Source organism: Mustela erminea, chromosome 6 (assembly GCF_009829155.1).
Source record: "Mustela erminea isolate mMusErm1 chromosome 6, mMusErm1.Pri, whole genome shotgun sequence".
Lineage (NCBI taxonomy): Eukaryota > Metazoa > Chordata > Mammalia > Carnivora > Mustelidae > Mustela > Mustela erminea.
Genome location: NC_045619.1, coordinates 71,557,440 through 71,583,307, shown reverse-complemented (window position 1 = coordinate 71,583,307; position 25,868 = coordinate 71,557,440). Strand labels below are relative to the sequence as shown.

Below are 25,868 nucleotides of genomic sequence, written 5' to 3'. Positions count from 1 at the left end.
ATTTCTGCCTCACTAGCACATACAACTTTCTTCCCACAGGAATCTGAATGAAGCATATCAATTAACTGGTAACTTAGCTTCCTGATATCAAAGTAGGAATATTGCACAAAGGAATAATAATGGAGTGAGGGCACAGGGATATATACCATCCTTTTTATTGCACACTGGTTTTCTGGGATTTCTACAAATTAGTCATTTCAGAATCTCAGCAGAAAAATACACGTGTAACTTTAAAAAAAAAATCTATTCGTTGAATTGGTTTAGCTCTTTGTCATGACTGTGCACACACACACAATGATGTAATGACTTCTGCTTCCTAAGAAAAACCATTTTTCCTTATTATTCAGGGATGGTTCCTTGGTCTTACAACCAGCACAAAGAAGTACAGAATTCATGTGCACACACTTTAAAAAGGAAATGTTTCCTGCTATCTTACTGCTGCAACTGACAGATAAGATGGGAGGCTAGTTTGTATTTCTTTAATCATCTCTTTTCTTCAAATCTATTTGCTAGCACGACGTTAGAAGTCAGTTGGGATGACTGAAAACCCTCATGTATAAAAAGACTATTTTGGATTTCTTTTAAAATTTTTCTATTTGATGAGCTTTAAAGAAGATTGCTTCCTTATCTCTTCTTCATTCATAGCAAGTTGACATCAGGTTTTGTACATAAAGGATACTGGGGATTGGCTTGTTTACCCTCCATTCCATCTCTTTTCTAGCTTCCTGCTGAAGCCTGATTGTTTTAAAAACTGCCTCTCCTGGATTTCTCTGCAACTAATGTTCCAGACGCAAATTAATCTTAGCTGTTAGATGCACTTGAGGGTGATTTAGAAGAAGATAAATTGGAACCCATCTTCCCAACCCTGTTCCTGTCACAGGCAGTTGTGACCATGTTAATGGCAGTAGCAGCTGGGGCTTTCTAATCTCTTAACCACAGTTATGGCAGTAAAGTCTTGAACTAAGTAATTCCAGGAGTCACTCTTGACTCTCACTTCTCCATTCTTCTAAGGCTCTTTTAAGTACCTAATTCCCAATAAGAAGTATCTTTCTGCTAAAAATACCTAGGAAGATTTCTGCCTTAAACCCTGACTAATGCAATTATCTCCTTCATTCCTCAGTCTGAGGATGCAATATACGAACCACGACATTTACAACACGCTTCATGTCTTCAAAGTCCATGGACATGCATTATTCACATCCATCCTGACCACTGCTCCGTGAGGTGGAAGGACAGGTACTGCTCTTGCCACTGTACAGATGAGAAAGCCGAGTCTCAAAAGAGCTGGGTGACTTAGCAGGGCATTCAGTTAGTAAGAAATGGAGAAGAAATTCAGTTTCACATTTTATGGCTCTTAGTCATTTCCTTTGACACTGAGAAGCCTCTCAGGGGCAAATGGAGAAGAGAGAGAAAACACATGGATGATGGCCAGGAATTCAACCTTCTATTTCACTACTTTAAAATAAAAAAATTTTGGAGGGCGCTTGGGTGGCTCAGTGGGTTAAGCCTCTGCCTCCGGCTCGGGTCATAATCTCAGGGTCCTGGGATCAAGCCCCGCATCGGCCTCTCTGCTCAGGGGGGAGCCTGCTTCCCCCTCTCTCTCTGCCTGCCTCAATGCCTACTTGTGATCTCTCTCTCTCTCTCTCTCTCTCTGTCGAATAAATAAATAAAATCTTTTAAAAAAATAAATAAAATAAATTTTTTAAAAAATCATTACACACTAAGATCATGAAGTTCAACTAAAATATCTAGAGATGAACTAGCAGAGATGGGCTAGTTCACAGAGTGTGTCTTTGGATTTGGCAGAGCCTGCGCCTCAGCTTGATTAGGTCCCTCCTTTGAAGCCTCCTGGCTATTAACACAGACACACGAAAGGCCCAGCTCTGTTTTCCAACTCTTAACTGTGAATTCCCTTTCTGCCCAATCATCTGGCCACACCAGGAGTGGCTTGAAGACTTGGGGAGGCTAATCTTCATTTCTCCATTTCTTCCTAAGGGCAGTTTCACCTAAGAACCACCCCCCTCTCCAACCTGGGCTCCCTAGAAATAACAATTTCTCTATTTTTCCCTTTCACTGCATATATTTTAGTAAAACATTTTATTTCATTGCTCAGGAAACCCAGAAGAAAAACTATAAGTAACCAAGGCTTCATTTAGACCATTTCAAAAATGATGGAATTCATTCCCTCCGTATTCGCCACTCCACCACTTAAGAGCAGTGTCTGACCACAGGATTAAGATCCAAGAGCTCTAAGAAGCAAACTTCTAACCATACGGTTCCCAGTCCCCAAGAACACCCGTCCTAAGAAAACATTCCAGTACTGCAAATCTTCAAGATCATTCCATAGCCAACCTTGAAACACTAGAATTCCACAATTCCTGACCTTGCTTCCTTCAGTCTCATATGACTCAAATCAGAAGTGCTAAGAAAACTATTACTTTGGCCCCTGCATGGAAACATTATGTGATTTCTTCAAAAAAGGTGATAGCGATAAAGAAAAACATTTATAATGAAGAAGAGAAGAAAGGAGATGAAAAGGAGGAGATCTGAATTGTTAGGCAAACTCAATTATCTTTTCCCTATGATGTCAAGATACATGGGAAACTATACAGCAAGGCAACAACAAACTCTACTAACCTGGGGGAAGAGAGAATAAGTTGAATTGTCAATGGTGAATGAGTATAAAAACTCCCCGTCATACCACATGCTCTTCCCCATGGGGGAATTCATTTTAGTCATAGCAAAGAGATGGGCGGGGTCACAGCAGTCTTCCATCTGTTTCCTAGGAGAGAAAATAGAGAGAGAAAAGAACAGCAGGTTAAGGGAGCGGCAGACTCATTCACTTGTCATTCCTACCGAGATGTGCAGCCTTACCTCAGTGCCGGCTCACACAAGCATCTGTGTCTCCACGGTTATTAAACTACTATTAATTCACTCTTCCAGCCCTCAAAATGCATGACTAGAATCTTTTTTAATAAAAAAAAAAAGTTAAAAAAAATACTTTAGCTCTCAGATGCAGCTAAAATGTGTCTGAAGGCAAACATGATCATTATAATTGCAGATTTGTTGATTGACTGAAACCTCCAGGCCCAGAAAAGATTGGAGAGTCTTCTGGAGACGTTGAGCTATGCAGCTGCAGCAGAAATGTATCTTTACGGTGATTTAACAATCAGGGGGATAAGTTCAATGACCAGGTACTTTTACATGTAGGAAGTAGGGGATGCACAGAATGGCCCAAAAGAAGGCATGCCTCCCAAAACTGGGGACAAAATTAAGGAACAACACCTGGGGAAAATCCTTCTAAATAGAAATAGAATGAGATGAGCGATGTGATTTCAAACACCAGCGAAGCCATCTGTGTTCTAAGTGGTAAATCTCATGGGGCTTTTGGTTCTTACTTGGTCTGACCTCTTAGCAGTACTGGGCACAGTTCAGCACCATGACCCCTGAGAAGGGATCCCCAGTCCTTTAGCGTCTGACATACCAGGGTCTCCTGGGTCACCTCACTCCTCTGGGCTAGTTCGCAGGTGGCTGGCTCTTCTGCTTGACCCTCAGTGGAAGCCCTGTCACTAGTCTACAAGCCAATATTTACATTCTTCTCAATTTAAAAATCTGTCATAAACCAACTCTGTTTATTCCCTGTGCTCTCAGGAGTAAAAGAGCTTATTCCCCAACCCCACCTTTAGAAGGACCAATGAAATACACTGCTAACGTAAACCACTTCTGAGTGGTGCCCCCACAGACCTGCTTGCTCAGACATCTTTGGCCACCATAGTGTAGAAGCTTAAAGCTGAAAGGGGAAGGTGATGGGAGTACTTCAGTTCAAATCCTGGCTCTGCCACCTACTAACTCCATAACTGGGGAACATCCCAGCTTCACAACCAGCCTCCGACATTGTCTTTGAGAATTCACTAAAAATGTTCAGGTGGCACACACAGTACAATTTCAATACATGTCATTACTACATAGTCCCACTTTGCTGTAGAAGTGAATACACCGTGTCAGTGTCGGGGGTCCCCCACCTCAGCCAAGGACCCTGACACTCTCCCCACCATGCGGTGCTTTTCCCAGCATGCTCCAGTTCACTTCCTCTTTACAAGGGTTTCCATAGAAAGGACGGGGGAGAGGGGCTCAGGAAGAAAGCCTTCATCTTATCAAATTTGCTAGAATTCGTGGGTCGCCTGAACGGTTCAGTTGGTTAAGCATCTGACTATGGATCTCAGCTCAGGTCTTGATCTCAGGGTTGTGAGTTCAAGCCCTGCATTGGGCTCTGTGCTGGGCATGGAGCCTACTTACAAAAAAAAAGTTACTAGAATTTAGAATTCTCATCACTTCTTGCTCTGACATCATCATTCCATCTCTTACCAGCTGTGCCTCTTTCCTCGACTCCTCCATCTTCATTAATCATCAGTGTTTCATCACCTAATAGGTGGCCTGAAATGGAGGCAGTCAAGTTACACAGTGACTTGCCTGCATTTTGTCAAAAGAGTATCCTAGACACTATATTCCATAACATAAAATTAGACACGGCTTAAGACCACTCTGGGCAGGCGCCTGGGTGGTTCAGTCCATTAAGCGTCAACCTTCCATTCACGTCATGATCCTGGAGTCTGGAGATCAAGTCCTGCATTGGGCTCCCTGCTTAGCAAGGAGTCTGGTTCTCCCTCTGCCCTTTCATCTGCTTATGCACCCCCCGCCAGTCAAATAAATAAATAAAACCTATTATTTAAAAAAGACTATCTTTAGAAATAAAGAGAATTATCATAGGCATGAATAAATTTTTGAGTCACTATTACAGGCCTGGTGATATTTTACCACTTTTCGTTTTTACAATAACCCTAAGATATAATTAAGAAACAATTATTATTATTACCCCTGATTTGTATCTGAGGAAATGGAATTAGGGTCATTCCAGGACTTACTCAGGTCACACCAGTTCGAGTTAGGCTTTTTCCTCTGCGTGCTGCCTGTTCAGAACCTTTTTGATTCACCTTTACCATTCTCTGCCCTGAAGGAATGCTTTCTAAACAATGGCCAAGCACTTGCACTGTACCCAGTGCCTTTAGAGATATTTTTCCACTTGATCTTCACAGTGAAAGACCTTAGAGCTAAATTGCTTTAAGATTCTTTTTTCAGAAACTTATCATGGGTCACATAGCTATTGAAGTGGTGGGGCATGGCTTTGCTCCCAGTTTTTTGCCTTTTTAAAAAAAAATCTCACGTTGGTACTTCCAACCAGACCATAGCTCTCACCTCCAAACCAAGCTAAATTTTGTACTGCCATTCAGTACAAAGTGCTACTGGAAATTCAGAGGAAAAACTGGCCATGGCCATATAATAACACCTCCTTTTGTCTAGAGCCTGGCTGCTTATATATCCTTTCACATTCGTTTCTTCTTTTCATCCTCAAAAAACTGAGTTCATTACGTTATAAACCTATAATGCAACTGAAGCTCAGGCCAAGAGACTTGCTCAAGTTCATTAGGTTAATAAGTGTTTGTATAATTATTAATAAAATATGTGTTAGATGGACTCAAATCTACATCTCTTCCTATGGCATCACCATGGTCAGAGCAATCAGACATTTGTGGGAAAGCCAAATACTCAACGGAAAATGAAAGTGTCCCATGTGTACAAATATTTTTTTAAAAATCCAAGAACTATAGCAAATTTGTAATAATCTTATCACCATTTGCAAGATGAGAGTACTTTTCCTATCATAACTCTCAAACCTTTCCCTCCTCCCAGAATTCCTCTTCCTCATCTCTTGCCATGCCCCTCTCCAGAAGAGGATCAGAAAGGGATCACAGTGTGAAATGTGTGCACTCCTTTCAGGAGGAGTGCCTGGGAGGGTGCCGCTAGCTCACCAGCTACACTGGCCACAGGAACAACAGCGGTAGGAATAGTACCACCAGCAGTAGTCATAGTAGCCACAGTAGAAGCAGCAGTCATGATTTTCACAGAGTTCTCACCGAACACTATGTGAGGTGCTTGGGATAGAAAATTGAATTAAACAGACCTGTCTTCAGAAAACATGCTCAAGAGGTGGGCAACCAACAAGCAAGTCACTACTTAGGAAGGCTGGAGGGTGGGGCCAGCGCCACGACAGATGTGCACAGACAGCTGCAGTTGCTCAGAAAGAGGAGGGCATGAAGTCACACTCCGGGTTCCAGGAAGGGTTTCCTGCTCTGAGGTCTGCAGCCTGGGAGGAGCTGGCAGGAAGAAGGAGGACGCAAGTCATCTGAGGCAGGGAAGCTGCTACGGGGGTTTGAGACAGGAAGACTCATCCCTTCATCAGAACACACAACACAAATACTAAGAAATTGTTGACAGCTGACTATTGAACATTACCTCCAACCAACCTGTCGGTGATCCCGGAGAGATGACATATACCAGCTCTTAGCATTTTTAGTCAGTTTGGTCCCCCTCCCCTTTCTCATGCTTTACCCTGATGTCGCCTATTATTTGCTTCTTTGCAGCAGACAATAAAATCGCAGAGTCAAAAAAGCAAAAGTAAATCCCTTTCTATTCAAGTTTAGATTTGCAGATGATTACGTTTCAGATGAGTGTAAATTGAGTAGTGGAGCCAAAATTTAAATACTTTTTATTATTCAAATTCAAGCTTCAGCAGAGTTCCTATCAAATGATGCTACAGTTGCACAGAGAAGGTAAATACGAAGCCTGGGAGTTACTTACTAAAAACTCACTCAGGTTATCACCCCCTTCTAATGAAAGCCATGCATACCAACTAAGCCAAGAGAACCACCTGCACTGATGGTGTCCACCGACAAGGAAGACTAAGGTTCTGGGAAACTAAACAGGCAAATAAGGATGAAAATCCACCCATTCAGTTAATAATGTCCCGTATCAAAATGAACCTTCTGAGACTCTCTCAGATTCCATGCTCAACATTTTAGTTACCAGAGATGAAGAAGGCTGGGAAGCTGTTGCTCCAATAGCTGTGCCTACTGGGCCACTTCCAAGGAATGACTATTTGGGAAAGCAGGGGTGACGGGGAGCTCTACTGCTGTTTCATGTTTGGCCAAAAGTTGCGATTCTACTTCAGCTTCATACCCAGCTACTGGAAGGCTAAGGAGTCGAATAGCCAAACGGCCAATTCAATGTCACTTCGGTGTCCCTGAATGGGTGCGTGACAAGAGCTTGTGTAAAAATTCACATCACCATCATATCTAAACAGGGTATTGTTGTGAGCAACACACACAGGGAATGTTGTCAGAGTTTAGGGTTTTAACTAAATATGCAACTTTAAAATCTTGTAAGCAAAAGGTACAGCACAGAGAATAGAATCAATGGTATCATAACAGCACTGTATGGAGACAGAGGAGAGCTACTTGTGACGGGGACAGCCTAACTCTAGAGTTGCTGAATCACTATTTTGTACACCTGAAACCAATCTGATGTAACACTGCATGTCAACGATACTCAAATAAAAATGTAAAAACAAAATAAAATTCTGATGAGCAATTTAGAAATAACCAGAGTGAAAATCTCTTTATCTGTTTTATATATTGAAATTCTGTCAGTCAGAGGAAGTTTAAATGTATCTCTGGAAGAATAAAATGCTGATAATAAATTTATTGTGAAATTTATTAGTTTTATGTACTTTTGAATTATGAAGAATTATTGACTGCATAGGAGAACAAATTGTCAGCAAAAGGCTATGTTAAGAGAAGAATGCGTTTGGAAGATAACTTTGGGAAAAATACTATATCATTTTTCTGCCAACAAATATTGATTAAGTTTTAAATAATAATGTAAGGCAGAATAACAGAATTACATGATAATTTAAATCTTTGTAGAATTAGTTGATGTGTTAACATTTGAAATATTAAACAAGCTGAACTTTAGGAGCTACATATAATTTTCAGTTACTTAATTCCATTAAGACAATGAGTTGCTCAAGAAAAAAAGTCTTAGTTGGAAACTCTTCATATCTTATCATGAGGAATTATATGCCAAATTTTCCCCTTAAAAAATCCATAAGAAAGAAAAATTCCCAAAACTGACATCATGAGAAATCATCAAGACCCAGTCATAGTAGAGAATTCTTCACATCTCCCTTACCTGCTTTATGCTTCTCTACAGTACTTAACACTATTTATATGCTGTATGTTTCAAGTTTTGCTTATGGTCTGTCTCCTGAAGTCCCAGAATGTAAACTCCATGAGGAGAGAGACTTTTGTCTTCTTGTCACTACTGTGTCTCCATCTCCTAAAACAATGGCTGATACACTGAACAGGTGCTTAATAAACATTGACTGAATGAAAAATTAGCAAGTAGGAAGAAAAGAAGAAAATGTTAGAGAAAAAGAAAATCTCAAGGTGCATTTTGTTCTCACTAACCAAAATTCAAACTGAAGTCAATTCCTTATGGTTTTAGTCTGCGGAGACCCAAAACACAAAAGCTTGTCAAAATAACTGCTGTAGACTGGTAAACATTTCTCAGTAACAACAGGTCCAAGATTTCAGAGACTTGCTAAGTGGTGAATCCCAGGTTCCTTATACTGTGCACTAAACGTTAGTCTGATTATAGTAAGTGTCCCTTTGGGATCACTGATCTGCTGCATGGACACCACAAGGGTGGCCCACCAGTTGATGGTGCTGATAGTCTGTTTCCCCCACCGTAGCGTCAAACTTTCAAAATCTGACTTTTAAAATATTTGATAAGGTTTCAGATTTAATCTTTTTTTTTTAAAGATTTTATTTATTTATTTGGCAGAGAGAGAGATCACAAGTAGGCAGAGAGGCAGGAAGAGAGAGAGAGAGGAGGAAGCAGGCTCCCTGCTGAGCAGAGAGCCCGACACAGGACTCGATCCCAGGACCCTGGGATCATGACCCGAGCCAAAGGCAGCAGCTTAACCCACTGAGCCACCCAGGCGCCCCTCAGATTTAATCTTGTCTTCGAAAAGTTCTTTCTATTCTAGCGATATCTGACTTCAGTCAATTATTGATTTCAACATCTGGCTTGTGGCCAAAAATGTATCTAATGCATCTCCTCCAGACAGCTAAATCAATAGTCCTTATTGGAAACTCTCCTGAATCGAGTTCCTAAAATTCCTTGTACACTATTATACGTTAACTCTTTGAGTTAATGTCACAGAGCCTCAGATCCACGGTTGAAAATGTGCCCAAGATGCACATCAGAGGATGGCTTTGAAAGTGAGATATTATACATATATATACATGTGTATATGTATATGTAATATATGTATATTGCATGTATTATACATATATGTATATTAAATATGCATATATATGTGTATAGATATGTATAATATCTCACTTGTAAATATATATGGAGATATATATATATATATCACATGTATATATATATAGAGAGAGAGAGAGAGAGCGCATGTGTGAGGGCACTTAGCACATATCATGGTTGCAGTAAGTATTCATTTCACTTTCCCTCATAGTTAAGAACCACAATGCTCAGCTTGCCTCATACAATCCTAGGCTATGATTGTTTTCCAGATATATTAATAGTCACCTCCCTTTCATTCTTAAACATGTCCCTATTTGGGTAATAAACTATACACGTTCACTCTATTAAGAAGCTAGAGGCGCCTGGGTAGCTCAGTGGGTTAAAGTCTCTGCCTTTGACTCAGGGCCCTGGGATCGAGCCCCACATCGGGCTCTCTGCTTAGTGGGGGAGGCCTGCTTCCTCCCCTCTCTCTCTGCCTGCCTCTCCACCTGCTTGTGATCTCTGTCAAATAAATAAATAAAATCTTAAAAAAAAAAAAAAGACTAGAAGCTAAATAGATAGCTTCAAATCAAAGAGGGCTTTTCTTTAAGTGAAGAATTTGGCGGCCTACAGAGAAATCAGAGATGTTTCTTATGGCAGATTCCACCAAGATTATGGAAGGTAGGGTTTGAGCCAACATAGTTATTTCTCCTCCTAACTTAAAGGAATCTTGACCTTAAATGATGGGTTTTGAAGCAAGCTTAAAAGTCGGGAGTTACTGTGACTCAGTGTCCAGGATATAGAACGAGAACTTGCAGTAGTCGCTGTGAACCTGCAGCACAGCTCTACCCACAGCAGGAGAGGGAAAACAAGCAGTGACAGGCCCTTCTCTGGGACAAAGGCAATACCTTCTGTTCACAGTGTGGGCCCCTGTAAGAGCTGACATCATTGACCCAAGAGATTCAAAATACACAGTTCAATACTTAGAGATTTGTATTCATCTTATTTTTCTGTAAAATTGTCTTGAATGGTGTGGAGAAGTACTTTCATTAGATTATTGCTTAAAATAATGTTTTCTATGGATATAATAAAAAGTCTCTTCAAAGATTAATCTTCTAGACAATTTGCCAGGATGACAAAAACAGAGAAAAACAGCTCTTGTGTACTACTCAAGACAGCAAATAATCTTTTATTTAGCAGCATTTTATTCTTCCCATTTGAAATAACTGCCTAAGAAAGGAAAAGTGTTCCAAAGAAAGGTAGATTACTGTCATGTGTAATTTGCATTTCTCTAAAACAGGAAGAACAGACTTAAAGGAGGAACTTTTAGAACATAAATATTTCAAGGATGATCCAGTTTTGCCTAGTACATGTTTGTTTTGTAATGCACTACATTTACACATCATTATTTGAATTAAAACACCAAATTTTTTTCTAGGAAGGATTTCAATGAATGCTTGTCTTCAGTCTTCCTATTTATGCTTACCTGTCTATATAGATAGAAGGAGTCTAATATTATCCTTTGAGAATCGCCCGTTAGCTGTTTGGGTAGCAGGAAGTAACTGGGTTCCTTTGAACAGCAGTTATTATTTGATTCGCTCAATAAATATTTATTGAGCACTTTCTATGTGTCCCATGTTATTCTAGGCACTAGAGACAGACTGGGGAAAGGGGACGGGGAATACCTTGCCCTCTTAAATTCTAATGGAGAAGCCAGACAAACAAGATAAAAGATGAGGTTTGGGGGCAAGGGGTGTAGTTTTCAACAGGGGGCTAAGTAAGTCCTTATGGTGTTAGTGGACAACTGCGAGAAGACCAGAAGGAGGGGAGGATGTAAGCTACGTGGTTCTACAGGAGAAGAGCGTTCAAGTAGAGTCCCCAGCAAGTGTGAAGTCCCTCAGGCAGGAGTCTACCTGGTGTGTTCAAAACCATGGAGGAAACCAGTGAAAATAAAGAGAGCATGGGGCAGGCACATCAGCAGGAGGGGATCATGCAGGGCTGTGTAAATGTGGTTTTTACCTGCACCACCAAACTTCTTGTGGCATCAAACACAGATCCTCCAGAATAAATCCAATTCCAAAATCAAACAAACACAGCTGGATTTTATAGCAGTTGTCGTGGAGGGGGCAGGGTCAGCACACCACCAAAACTTCATAACTCTCCTGGTGGATGCCTGTCTCTGCCCAGACACAAGCCTGTCCTTTCTTCTCACCAGCCCCAGCCATCCCCTCTCCACCACATCTCCTCTCGCTTATCCAGAGCAATTTCACACCCCAGCTCTCCAAGCTGCACTCCCCTCTAATTACTTACCATCATACTTAGGTATGGGAAAACCATTACACATACTGTTTCTGGATTTTCCTCCCTTTTGAAAAAAATAGAGATTGGAAAGACAAATAAAATTTTCCTGTTATATATGTTTAATCTTTAAAAATAAAATGGTTTCTGGGGCACCTGGGTGGTTCAGTGGGTTAAGCCGCTGCCTTCGGCTCAGGTCATGATCTCAGGATCCTGGGATCGAGTCCCGCATCAGGCTCTCTGCTCAGCGGGGAGCCTGCTTCCCTCTCTCTCTCTGCCTGCCTCTCCGTCTACTTGTGATTTCTCTCTGTCAAATAAATAAAATCTTTTAAAAATAAATAAATAAATAAATAAATAAAAATTAAAATAAAATGGTTTCTCTCTTAGTCTATTAGCAGGATTGTGGCAAAACAGCTAAACAGATATGCACCAAATTTGGAGATACGTTTTCAGTGGCCTGAAATCTAAAAGGAGGAATGCATTGAATTCACTTGGGCAGGTTTGGGTAGAAGCGTAGGAAAGCGCAGGTGTGTCCACTCCGGATGGCAGCTGACCAGCTGTCCAGGAGAACATGGGGTTCTGAAAATAAGGTTAGGATCAGAGCCACCAGTCCACAAATAAATCCCCATACTCCACTGAGTTTTAAACTTGTGCAAGTGGCAAATGCTCCAAATTACAAATTACACTGATTTAAAATTGGGTTATTTCTCCAATGTACAGGTTTACACAGCAGGATGGAAGCAGCAGGGATTTCTTTATGTAATCATGGTCCATGGTGCTCCTCAATTGTGCTAGGAAGCGAGACATGATGTATTATATATAAAAATTCTCTTCAGAAACATCCTTTCTTTTTGTAATGACACTTAAGTCTGAGATTATATCTGTGAAAGATGAGCAGACGTTATAGGAAGGCAAAGCAAATGGAAAGGAGGAGACAAAAGTACGAGAAAAGCATTGTGGGTTTTCCAAATTACACAGACCTTTCTAAAAGATGGGAACTCCATCAACAAATATTAAAATAACCAGGGGATTGGTGAATTCTAGAGGGCGAAGTTCAGGAGTCAAGTTCCCTGAATTCACCTCAGGTCTATTGCCTATTAGATGCAGGACAGGAGCACTTGTCCTGGAAGTTTTCAAGACCCTAATTATCTTTTCTATGATTTAGGGCTCACGCTTCTTTTATTTCTGTGAGTAACTGTTCCGGTATTTGAAGAGATTCAAATTTTTATTTATTTATTTATTTGACAGAGAATGAGATCACAAATAGGCAGAGGGGCAGGCAGAGAGAGGTGGGGGTGGGCATGGGGAAGCAGGCTCCTCACTGAGCAGAGAGCCCCATGCGGGGCTCGATCCCAGGACCCTGAGATCATGGCCTGAGCCGAAGGCAGAGGCTTAACCCCCTGAGCCACCCAGGTGCCCCTCAAATTTATTTTTCTGAGAAAAATTCTGGCTTTGCTCTACGACCCATTTCCACAGGATGGAAGTTTGTGTCATAACACAACACAGCCAGGGATTCTCAATTTTCTAAACAGAATATTAACTGTGCCACCTGCATCTCTAACTCTCTTTACTCAGCACAGAGGATCAGCATTTCAGGTTGCCAACAACCTTTGACTGTCATCTAGTTCCCATTAAATGTGTGGTTAAGAAACAGGTATTTGAGAGAGATGAAAGGATGTGTTTGTTAACTCATTTGCTACTTGGAGCTAGACTCTTTACATCAAGTCAAGCAATGAGCAAGTCAGCTATTCACATTATATAAAGCAACTATTTTCAGGGCGTCTGGGTGGCTCAGTTGGTTAAGCAACCACCTTCAGCTCAGATCATGATCCCAGGGTCCTGGGATCGAGTCCCGCACTGGGCTCCCTGCTGAGTAGGGAGCCTGCTTCTCCCTCTCCTTTCCCTTACCCTGCTTGTGTTCTCTCTATCTCTCTGTCAAATAAATGAATAAAATCTTTTTAAAAATATATGGCAACTATTTTCAAATATCCATCCTATAACCTGTCACAAATGGAGCCAAATATTTTCCAGGTCAAACGTGTCAACTTAGCCTACCACCAACATACTGTGAAAACAATCAAGCAGGCATTCTCATCACACCCACCCATTTTCCCTCACCTCGATGCTACATTCACTGCACTTGTACTTAGTTTTGAATGGTTTTGTGAATATCATTGACCTCCATCATGACAGAAAAGTACAGAGGTATTGAGAGAGTTGATGGCAACAGGTCAGGAGAAGCGTAGGCTTGGAAATGGAAACAAGAGTAGAGATGATTGTTTTTAAAACTGAAAGCATTGAAAAAATACAGGATATTACAAGTATAGATGAAATGAGTCATTTGACAAAGAGTGAATAAAGAAACAACAATTGGCAAAAGAGAAAGAAATAATAGATAAAGTGGACTTTTTTTTTTTTTTGTATATAAAGGATAAGCAGAGGCTGAAAATTAGAGACCAGATAAATATACTATGATGTATTCAGGGCTCAGGGGTTAACAAGACTGCATACAACTGGAAAAGTGAGAAATGATGACATTTATTGCTAAAGAAGCAGCACAGATGCCAAATGTCTGTTAACCCAGTGACAGTTTAGGGTAACGATAGGGCATTCTGAAAAAACTCGAAGGCGATGGTTTAACTACTACCGATGCAAAAGAGCTATGAGCCAGATGCTTGCCTGTGTTCAAGACCACTGCAGACCCACCCATCAGAGGGTGCGTGGCAAGTGTTTAGGGATGACCTGCTAAAAATCCTGGACGTGAGATCATGAAGGAAATGGTTTAGTTGCCTCAAAATCCTTCAATGAATACAGCACCTACCTAACCATTTGGAGAAAATGTACCAAATCAGCTATATACAACAAAAAGTAGAAGGACAAACCCACACTCTATTTGGTAGAAATGTACTGAGGAACAAAAGGTTAAAAATTGGTCATTTTGGACTTAAAAAAATCGTTTGGAACTGTAACCTATATAAAAATTGAGAAGTCTCTGAATTAACTAATTATCCGGTCTAAATGCCTTCACCAAGCTACATTACAAATATGTGCTTTTTTTTGAGGGTCAGTAGAGGAGCTACATCAGGAATAGCATTTAATTTCCTATAAAACTGAAGTTGTAGATAATATCTATTATGTTTCTGTGGTCTTGTTTTCTATATAACTTCTTCCTTGAATTTATTGTGAGGAAGATTTTTTTCTGATTACATAAAAATGTATGCTTCCACTTATCAAACAATGAGAGCTATCTTACTGGTCCTTTGGTCTGAGTTATCAGAAAGTTCAGAAGAAAATACAGTATAATTATAAGATAATCTCAGCCTCACCTCCATGGATGGCCAACTCTCTTCTCTTTATTACTGGTTGCTTTTAAATTTTTAATGTACCACTTCCTAAATTTTAGAAATTTATAACTTCAAACTGTTAATTTTAGAAATTTTCAAAAATAAAATTAGAAAAGTAGGCAAAAATAATTTATCACAGATAATCCCTCCAGACAGAGAAAACCACCATCAATGGATTGTTTTTTGTGCATTTTTCCAATGAATTAATTCAAATATTCTCTGAGTAAATATTCAACAAATATTTATTGAGCACCTAGTATGTGTCAGATACAATTCCAGAGACCCAAGATACTAAATAAGATATAGCACTAAGCAAGATGAGATCAGTGCATGCCCTCTTGAAATGGGAATTTGATATTTACAGTTTACTGATGCTACAAACAACTCTGTGGTACACATTCTCATGCTTAGATTTGTGAACACACCCAAAATTATTTTCCTAGGATAAGTTTTTTAAAAGTATTTCCTGAACTAAAGTCTATGTACTAAGGTACCCCTTGCCTCAAATAAGATGTTATATAATCTTTTAAAAATGTTTTTATTTTTAGGGTGCCTGGGTGGCTCAGTTAAGCATCTGACTTTGGCTCAGGTCATGATCCCAGAGTCTTGGGATCAAGCCCTGCATCAGGCTTCCCACCCTGTGGAAAGCCTGCTTCTCCCCCTCTGCCTGCTGCTCTCCTGCTTGTGCTCACTCTCTCTCTCTCTCCTTCTATCAAATAAATAAAATAAAATAAAGTAATTTAGGGGCACGTGGGTGGCTCAGTGGGTTAAGCCTCTGCCTTCGGCTCAGGTCATGATCTCAGGGTCATGAAATTGAGCCCTGCATCGGGCTTTGCTCAACAGGGAGCCTGCTTCCCCTGTTCTCTCTACCTGCTTCTCTGCCAACTTGTGAGCTCTCTCTCTGACAAATAAATAAATAAAATCTTTAAAAAAAAAATTTAAAAATTTTTTTAAATTTTAAAAATAAGTAATTTTTTTTTTATTTTTAGCAAAGCAAAGTATGTACAGTGTTTAAAGTATCCTAAATCAACAAAAATAAGAGATCTCTTTCATAGTCCCTACTACTGCATCTGGATCAAAAAGGCAATAGTTTTCATATTTTGATTATCAAATACTGCTGTTTTTATTTTCCATTTTTTATACTATCTATTGACTTACTACTATGGAAGATAAAGATATCATTTTCTAATCTTACCCCAAACAGACATACACAGACTTTCTTCACTCACATTCTCTATAGAATTATATTAAAATGTTTAGTTAAGGGGTATCTGGGTGGCTCAGTTAAGCATCTACCTTTGGCTTGGGTCATAATCCTGGAGTCCTGGGACTGGGCAGCACATCAGGCTCCCCACTCAGTGGGGAGTCTGCTTCTCCTTCTGCTCCTCCCCTTGCTCGTTCTCTCTCTCAAATAAATAAAATCTTTTTTAAAATGTATAGTTAAAGCATGATTATTATTACAGTGTCAAGAGTCTCTAAGTATAATTTAAGAGCTGAGTCATGCAGTATATATTATCACTCTATTTTCTTTTTTGTAGGCTTTTTAAAATCTGCTCTCCTGGAGTTAGTTATTGCCTAACTTTTTCATTTGCTTCATGTATTATGTACCTTTCAATAATTCTTCTTTTAATTCTTCAAAGAACTAAAACATTTTGTCGGTGCCCGAGCGGCTTGTAGCGTATGCGCGGTGATGCTTTTGGGCTCCACCGTGCCCGCTCGTTGCCTCAGCCGCCGCTGCCTCAAGCTGTTGCCGCCGCCAGGTGGCAACGATGCGGAGCTGCTCCGGCTGGGCCCGTGGGGGCCTCGGGCGCCGCATGACTTTTTCGTTGCCCGAAAGTAAACACGCCATTAAGATGGCGGCTGGATGCGAGCCAGTAGGTGGAACTTAAGATTTTGTATCTATGTGGCTGCGAGTGATTGGTTGTGCAACCTTGGTATATATAGACATGCGCGGGCGGGGGAGAGAGAGATCCCAACAGCTACCCAGAAATAAAGCTTGCTTCGCTGAGGTCTCCTGGTCGTTCTTGCTGGCGAGAGCGACAAGTGGTGCCGAAACCCGGGAAACCTGAAACCTACACCGAGGAGTGCTCAGTGAACGCAACGATCCGGTAAGTGTAAAATTTCAGATAAGAAAGTTCCTAAGTATAGGACGAGAAGTGAGAAAGTTCCTAAGTATAGGACGAGAAGTGAGAAAGTTCCTAAGTATAGGACGAGAAGTGAGAAAGTTCCTAAGTATAGGACGAGAAGTGAGAAAGTTCCTAAGTATAGGACGAGAAGTGAGAAAGTTCCTAAGTATAGGACGAGAAGTGAGAAAGTTCCTAAGTATAGGACGAGAAGTAAAAGGGTTCCTAGGCATAGGACAAGAAATAATGGGATCAAAGTTTACTAAGATGGGAGGATTATTGACGGAGGTGCTTAAGGCTGACGGCACTCCGCTAGACTCTAACCATAAAACGGTTAAAAATGTTATTGAGGAGCAGGTCAGAGAAGCCTCTAAGGCAGGATCTAGCAGAGGGGGAAAAAATTCAGAGGAGAGCTCCTCTGAAGATGAGCTTAGCGAAGCCATGAAAAAATATGACTCCCTAGCGCCCTCTGTCAGAAGGTCAAGAATTCCTACCCCTGAATGTAGGCCTATAGCGCCTCCTGCAGAATGGCCGCCACCATATAACACTTCATGCTCCCGAGGGGCATGCGGTTGTCCAGAATGTAGAAATGCAGGATGGAGGGACATTACGGACTTTACTAAACCCTCCCCTCTTGCATACCCAGTGTTAGAAGATCAAAATCAACAGAGGTTTCATCAACCACTAGACTTCAAACTTATTAAACAGTTTAAGGAAGCAGTCACTACTTATGGGCCACAGGCTGCTTATACACTTTCACTTTTGGAAGCAGTCGGTAGCATGAACCTTACCCCAGACGATTGGACTAACATGGCAAAAGCAACTCTGTCTGGTGGACAATACTTGATATGGAAAACTGCTTGGCAAGAGTGTAGCTCAGAAACTGCCCGGCGTAACGCCGCGTCAGGGAATCCCCACTGGAATATTGACATGCTCATGGGAGGAGGTCAATTTGTGGGACAAAACAATCAGATTGGGTACCCCCCAGGGGTGTATGTACAGATAGCAGCTGCAGCCACTAGGGCTTGGAAGACCATATAGGGTTCTGGCGATTTGCAGGGACAACTTTCCAAGGTGTTGCAGGGGCCTAATGAACCCTATGCTGACTTTGTAGATCGTCTGCTCCAAGTAGCAAGGCGCATATTTGGGGATGTGGACCAAGCAATGCCCCTTGTTAAACAATTAGCCTATGAACAAGCAAATAAATGGTGTAAAGAGGCTATCCGCCCTTGGAAGTCTAAGGACCTGATTACATATATCAAAGTGTGTTGAGACATCACTGATACAGTTGTTCAGGGCCAAGTTGTGGCAGCAGCAGTAGCCCAAGGGATAAAAAGTTTCAATGGAGGAACCAGGAGTTCTTCCAAGGCTTGTTTCCTTTGTGGAAGGGACGGTCATCTTAAGAGGGATTGTCCAAAGGGTAAAGGACCTCCTAGACCAGTCAAGCCCGCACCTGGGTTGTGCCCTCGTTGCCATAAAGGGAATCATTGGGCTAATGAATGTAGGTCCCAGAGAGATATTCAAGGAAATCCCCTGCCACCGAATAACTGGATTCAATCCAATTACTCAAAAAACGGGAAGCAGGGCCCCGCGCCCCGGGGCCCAACACAAATATATGGGGCACTAATGCAAATGCCCAGGACGTGGTATCCTCCCTCGGAGAAAGGCGCGCAACCTCTGGATCAGCAAGGCTCGATATCAGAGCAGCCGCCCGAATGGTCCTAACTCCGGAGATGGGCATTCAAGCATTGGCCTCCGATCTAAGAGGGGGCCCCCCTCATGGTACTGTAGGTTTATTACTTGGCCAAAGCTCCACTTATCTCAAAGGTCTGATAGTTCACCCTGGGGTAATAGATTCAGATTATGAGGGAGAGATCAAGATACTGGTGTCTTCACCAAGGGGAGTTACTGCAATTAGCCCAGGAGATAAGATAGCTCAACTTCTCATACTCCCTAGCCATCATGAAGCCTTTCCCAGTAAAGGAAAAGAAAAAGGTACGAGAGGTTTGGGGCCTACGGGAGTTGACCTAACATGCCTGACCCTGGATATGACTGATAGGCCCATAATTACCCTCAAAGTGCAAGGAAGGAAATTTTTAGGGTTATTGGATACGGGCGCCGATAAGAGCATCATCAGCCAACAAGAGTGGCCTCCGAGATGGCCCCTAACACAAGCAAAACAAACACTCAGGGGTTTAGGAATCGCTCAAAGTCCTGATCAAAGCGCAGCTACCCTTGAGTGGGAGGATGACGAAGGCCATAGGGGAACTTTTCAGCCCTATGTCTGCAATATTCCTATTTCCCTCTGGGGACGAGACGTTTTGGAACAGATGAGCGTCCGCCTGACAACTGAAACTATATACAGCCCCCGATCAATAGCTATGATGCAAAAAATGGGATACATACCAGGAAAAGGGTTAGGGAAACAGGAGCAAGGTAAAATAGACACCATCCCTTTCACCTCAGAATATAAGGGGCAAGGCCTGGGTTTTCGGTAAGGGCCACTGAGGCAATGAAAATAACGTGGAAGACAGATACACCCTGCTGGGTGCCTCAGTGGCCCCTTACTAGCGAAAAACTATCAGCTGCTAAAGCCCTGGTACAGGAACAGTTAGAGGCGGGCCATATGAAACCTTCTACCTCACCTTGGAATACACCTATCTTTGTTATTAAAAAGAAATCTGGTAAATGGAGACTTTTACATGATCTTAGAGAAATTAATAGGCAAATGCAGAACATGGGACCAATACAGCTGGGATTACCCATGATAACCGCCTTACCGAGAAACTGCCCATCAATAGTGGTTGACATAAAAGATTGCTTTTTCTCTATCCCTCTGCATCCTGAGGATACGATTAAATTTGCCTTTACCCTACCTTCTATTAATCATGCAGAGCCTAACCAAAGATATGAGTGGACTGTCCTCCCTCAGGGCATGGCTAATAGCCCCACTATGTGTCAATTATATGTTTCTAAAGCCATACAGCCTATTAGAGAGACTTACCCTGATTTAATGTGTTACCATTACATGGACGACATATTGTTGTGTGGATCTGACTCTACTACAGTTTCAGAAGCCTTAGTAATGTTACAAAAGGAGCTAAATTCATGGGGGTTAATTATAGCCCCCGAAAAGATACAGGCTTCCAACATCAAAGACTATTTAGGCATGAAACTATACAATACCATGGTAAAACCTTCAAAAGCCTCCATTAGAACTGACAAATTACAAACACACAATGATTTCCAAAAGTTATTGGGGGACATAAATTGGATCCGACCCTACCTGAAAATAACTACAGGAGAATTACAACCATTGTTTGATATTCTGAAGGGTGATGCCCGTCTAGACTCTCCTAGGAGCCTTACTCTGGAGGCGAAACAGGCTTTGAAAATTGTGGAGGACAGGCTGCCTTGACTTCAGCAGATAGATGTGATCCTAACCAGATAGTCCAAGCCATAGTGATTCCATCCCCTTCTTCACCTACTGGAGTGCTATGGCAAGGTGGGCCCTTACAATGGCTGTACCTCCCAAACACTCTTCCTCGGATAATCACAACATATCCAGTTGCAGTAGCCATGCTAGCTAACAAATTGATCACTGTTTGTATTTCTACTCTTGGAATCATACCTGACAATTGCATCGTGCCGTATACTAAGGAACAGATTCGCCTACTATGTGCTACCCTAGATGATTGGGCGATACTGACCACCTCTTACTCAATAGAATTTGATAATCATTATCCTTCACACCCACTTATAGAATTCACAAAGGGTATTGAATTCATACTACCAAAAATTAGTAGATCGACACCACTAAAAGAAGCCTCTACTGTCTTTACAGATGGAAGTAAAGAGGGCACAGGAGCTTATATCATAAATGGAATCGTGAACCCAGTCATAGTTCCTGCCAGGTCGGCTCAACAAGTAGAGCTACTAGTAGTGCTCCTAGTGCTCCAAAGATTTTCAGACACTCCCCTAAACATTATTTCTGATAGTCAATATGTGGTAAATGCAACAAAAAAATATTGAAACAGCCATCCTCTCCTTAAGTGATTCACCTATTCCATGGATCTTAAGGCAACTACAAGAGGTTGTGCAACTGTGCACTGCACCATTTTTTATAGATCACATCAGAACCCATATGAGCCTACCAGGACCATTATCCGAGGGCAATGCTCTAGCAGACCACAATAGTCATTTCCAACTCATTTGCCCTACCTTAGAACAGGCGAAGCTGTTCCATAGCAAATGGCATGTGAATTCTAATACCTTAAGATATAGATTCCATATCACCAAAGAACAGGTAAGAGATATAGTAAGGACCTGTGGGAATTGTGCTACATTACTCCCTCAGCCTTCCTTAGGGGTAAATCCCAAAGGCCTTCAAGCTAATCACCTATGGCAAATGGATGTCACACATGTACCTGAATTCGGGCAACAAAAGTACGTACATATATCAGTGGACACTTATTCGGGTATCATAATGGCTACTCCCCTCACAGGGGAGAATTCAAAACAAGTCATCACACACTGCCTACGATGCTTCGCAGATTGGGGTATCCCAAAACAAATAAAGACAGATAATGGACCTGCATATACATCAAAATCTATCCATCAATTCCTAAGTCAATTTGGTATAGTCCATACTACAGGTATACCTTACAATCCACAAGGTCAAGGAATAATTGAACGTGCCAATGGCACCTTCAAACGATGCTTACAAAAAATAAGAAAAGGGGGAATAGGGGATGACTACAAGTCACCCCGTGATCTTACATCTCTCACCCTTTACATTTTAAATTTTTTGTCCTTGGACCATAATGGTACATCTGCAGCAGACAGGCATGCGGAGGTTACCGAACGCTCTCTAGCCCAGGCAAAGTGGAAGGATATACTCACGGGCCAATGGAGAGGCCCTGACCCGGTCCTAAGATGGCACCGAGGTTCTGTTTGTCTTTTTCCACAGGATGCCCAAGTGCCTATCTGGGTCCCAGAGCGACTGATTAGAAGAATTGATCAACAAGGCCCGCCCCGTCCTGATGCTTGGCCTGATAGCGATCCTGGCGCCACCAGCATCCCTTCAACAGATGCATCAATGGGCAATAGTGAAAGCCTGGCCGTTCCCCATGCCACTGACGAATGAGTCCGCCATCCTCCCTCCTGTAACAATTCGCCTGTATTGCTCTCAAGACATAAAAGAGACTTTGGGATCACTGCAGCCATTATTGCGGCTGTAGCAGCCTCTGCAGCTGCAGCAACGGCAGCGGCTGTAGCTCTCACCACATCTGTAACAAGTGGACATTCTCCAGAAACTATTGACGACCGGATGCATCCAATCACTTTCTGGACTTTGCATAACCTCCATGGCCAATAATGACCTTTCTATTGCTGCTAATCCGTGGAAAGAGTTAAGCAGATAAGATTGACATAGCTCCATTACGGGATTGGGTATCTGTTGTAAATCCTTATGTTCCGCCGTTTTGCATCATTACATAAACAACAATGTAGGCAACAGTTGGCGCTAGTACAAGCTTGCATGGCACTGGAAGCTGGTACATTTCCCCAAATCTGGCTGGCAGCGCTAGATCGGTAGTCAATGACGGGTAAGATTGGCTGCATGCACATAGCAACCTAAGCCAGGAGTTCTCCAACCAGGGGGAATTATCCGATGACGGGTAAGCATGTTCATGGCAGCTGACAACCTAAGACAGGCACGATCTCCTGCCTTGCATGCCTAATATAAAAGAAAAGGGGGAGATGTCGGTGCCCGAGCGGCTTGTAGCGTATGCGCAGTGATGCTTTTGGGCTCCACCGTGCCCGCCCGTTGCCTCGGCCGCCGCTGCCTCAAGCTGTTGCCGCCACCAGGTGGCGACGATGCGGAGCTGCTCCGGCTGGGCCCGTGGGGGCCTCGGGCGCCGCATGACTTTTTCGCTGCCCGAAAGTAAACACGCCATTAAGATGGCGGCTGGATGCGAGCCAGTAGGCGGAACTTAAGATTTTGTATCTATGTGGCTGCGAGTGATTGGTTGTGCAACCTTGGTATATATAGACATGCGCGGGCGGGGGAGAGAGAGATCCCAACAGCTACCCAGAAATAAAGCTTGCTTCGCTGAGGTCTCCTGGTCGTTCTTGCTGGCGAGAGCGACAACATTTTGTTGATGTGGTCAAATATATCAGAAAATCATTCTGCTCAATTTTTTTTTTCCTGGAAACAGGTCTTCTCAAGCCTCTGGTCTGCTCTAATTTGGGCTGTTTCCTCTCCAACTTCAATAAACACCTGTCACCTTGGGAATTGCTTTCACCTCTTTCCTGCCTCGGATTACCTGGTCTCCTCCATCCATTTGTCCCCCTTTGTTGTTACTTCCTCACTGAGGTGTAACATATACTCTATTTCCTTCTTGAGAAAGAGTGAAAGCAAAATACATCTTGTACGTCTTTGAATATTGAAAATGCTTCTTAGTTTGGCTGGGTACAAAATCCTAATTTTGAAATAATTCTTTTTCCAGATTTGAAGGTCGTTACCCATTGTTTCCTAGCTTCCAATGTTTTAGTTGAGAAATCTAGCATCATTCACATCTAATGATTGTAATCATTTTTCAGCTTTGAAAATTCTTAAATCTTAAACAAGGGATTCTGAAATTTTACCAATAATATGCATTATGTGGGTCTTTTTACATTCCTTTTGCTGGACACTTATTGGTCTTTTGCAACCAGGAAATAGGTCCTTCCAATCTGGAACAGCTGGCATCTTACCGTAAGGTAAGCTTTCTACTATTTCTTTAATAACTTCTACCCTCCCTTTCTTTTATAATTTCTCTTCCTGGAATTCATTCCTATTATCCAGACTTCTCATCTTTTCTCCCCCCGCCCCCCCCATTTTTCACTTCTTTTTCTTTTCTACTTTTGGGGAAATGATTTCCTAAACTTTATTGAACAAATCCATCTATTGACCTTTTAATTTCCAATACCGCATTTTTAATATCAAAGAGTTCTTTTTTATCTTCAGAAAGTTTTACTTCGTAGCTTTTTAGTCTTTGTGAATGCAATTTATTTTGAGTGTGTGAGGGAGTCGCAGTCAGAACATTTTTTATGTGTTCTTTTTCTTCCTGCATTGTCTGTTTGGTGTATGTTTTTTCTATTGGTTCATTTTGCTCTCTGTCTTTTATGTTAGAGGCTTTCGAGAAATATTTATAGATCCAGAGCTGCCTGTTTACATTTAAGAATGAGATACCAAACAACTGAATGGAAGTTCTTTATGTTGGGTAGTGATTACCAACTGCTGGGCCTTATCAGAGTGTGATCCATCAGGGACCCAGGCATTTCATGGGAGCATCCCCAAATGTCAGTATCCACAGCTTTTTCTCTTATGTGAGTCAGTTTCCCCAGAGAGGAACTTCCCAATTTCTTGATAAGATATAAGCCTAGTTGATAACATTCCAGGACCTAGGTAAAAAGGCAGAGCTGAGATCTCACTCTTCATAACACAACCTTTCTCTTAATCCCTCTGTTTTCATCTGATGTCCCACATCCAGGTCTCTGTTTCATCCCCCAGTCTTCTAACACACGTGTAAAGGCAACTTCTTATGTTTGTGCGTAAGGGAAGATCTGGAACACTTCCAACCAATCCTCCTGTTTTTAGTGTCATCAGCACTCACCTCTAATTGTTGAAACTTTCGGGAATTCTGCAACATGAATGGGCTTTTTTCTTGCTGGCTTCCCAGCTGCGAGCCCTCAAATTTTAGATTTCTGTCCTCTGTTGGTCAGATAACACTGAGCCATCTGCTTTTCATCTCCTAAAATTTTGTTGATGTCTTTTCTTTGCTATTGTCTCCTCTTCCATTCTCTTCATTTTTAAAAGTTTATTCCTATTTATATTCCTCTCTTATAATTTTATTAGTCTTTCAAGAAGGGTCAGGAAATCAGAAGCCAGGCTGTATTATCCTTTTCAAGTTTAACTTCTTTAATTGTGATTTTTCAATATTGTTTTCTGATTCTAAAACATACATGTGTTACCAAGAATAATTTTGATGGTGGTTGCTTTAAAAAAATAAAAATGGAATTTTATGTGGGGACTTCTAATTTTCATCTTATGTGTTTCTATATCTTTTTAGCATTGTGAACTTATATTACTTTATCATTTTAAATCTGATTTTTAGGAGCTATTAAAAATAAAAACTAACAGGTGATTGATACAGAAAATCTGGAAATATTAAAAAGGGTAAAGAAGAAATTGAAAGTTAAAAAATAATACAACCACATGGAGAAAAATATGATTAACTTGATTTTTCTCTCTTATCTTGATGTTATAGTCTCAGGATTTCTTCAAAATTTACATAGATTAACCAACCAGTTATCTCTGCTCTCCAGCATCTTCAAGTCTCCTTCTTCTCTTCTACTGAGTTATAACTGACATCCAATATTATATTAGTTTCAGTTGTACAACATAGGGATTTGACATTCATATACATTGTGATATGATCAACATAGTAAGTCTAGTTACCATCTGTCACCATGCAGAATACAATATTATTGATTATATTCCCCATGCTGTATATTATATCCTATGGCTTATTTATTTTATATCCAGAAATTTGCACTTCTGACTCCCCTTTACCCATTTTACACCCCCACCTCGAACCACCCCACACTCTGGCAACCACAAATCTGTTCTCTGCATCTACAAGTCTAGGTTTTGTTTTGTTTCTTTATTTCTATATATTAGGGAAATCGTTCAGTTGCTTTTCTCTGTCTGACTTATTTCACTTAGCATATACCCCCAAGGTCCATCCATGTTGTCACAAATGGCAAGATTTCATCCTTTTTTATGGCCTGGGTTGTGTTCCAATGTAAATATATACCACATCTTCTTTATCCACTCATCCATCAATGGACA

The 25,868-nt window shown here is 41.4% G+C and overlaps 1 protein-coding gene across 2 annotated transcripts in view; it reads right to left on the bottom strand.

The window, feature by feature from the left end:
- ST8SIA1 (ST8 alpha-N-acetyl-neuraminide alpha-2,8-sialyltransferase 1) overlaps positions 1-25,868 on the bottom strand; it is a 158,333-nt gene that overhangs the window by 98,194 nt on the left and 34,271 nt on the right. For both annotated transcript variants that reach the window (XM_032347690.1, XM_032347691.1), the window contains exon 2: positions 2,638-2,782. In XM_032347690.1, coding sequence (XP_032203581.1) covers positions 2,638-2,782 — 145 coding nt within the window. The remainder of the gene's footprint in view (positions 1-2,637; positions 2,783-25,868) is intronic.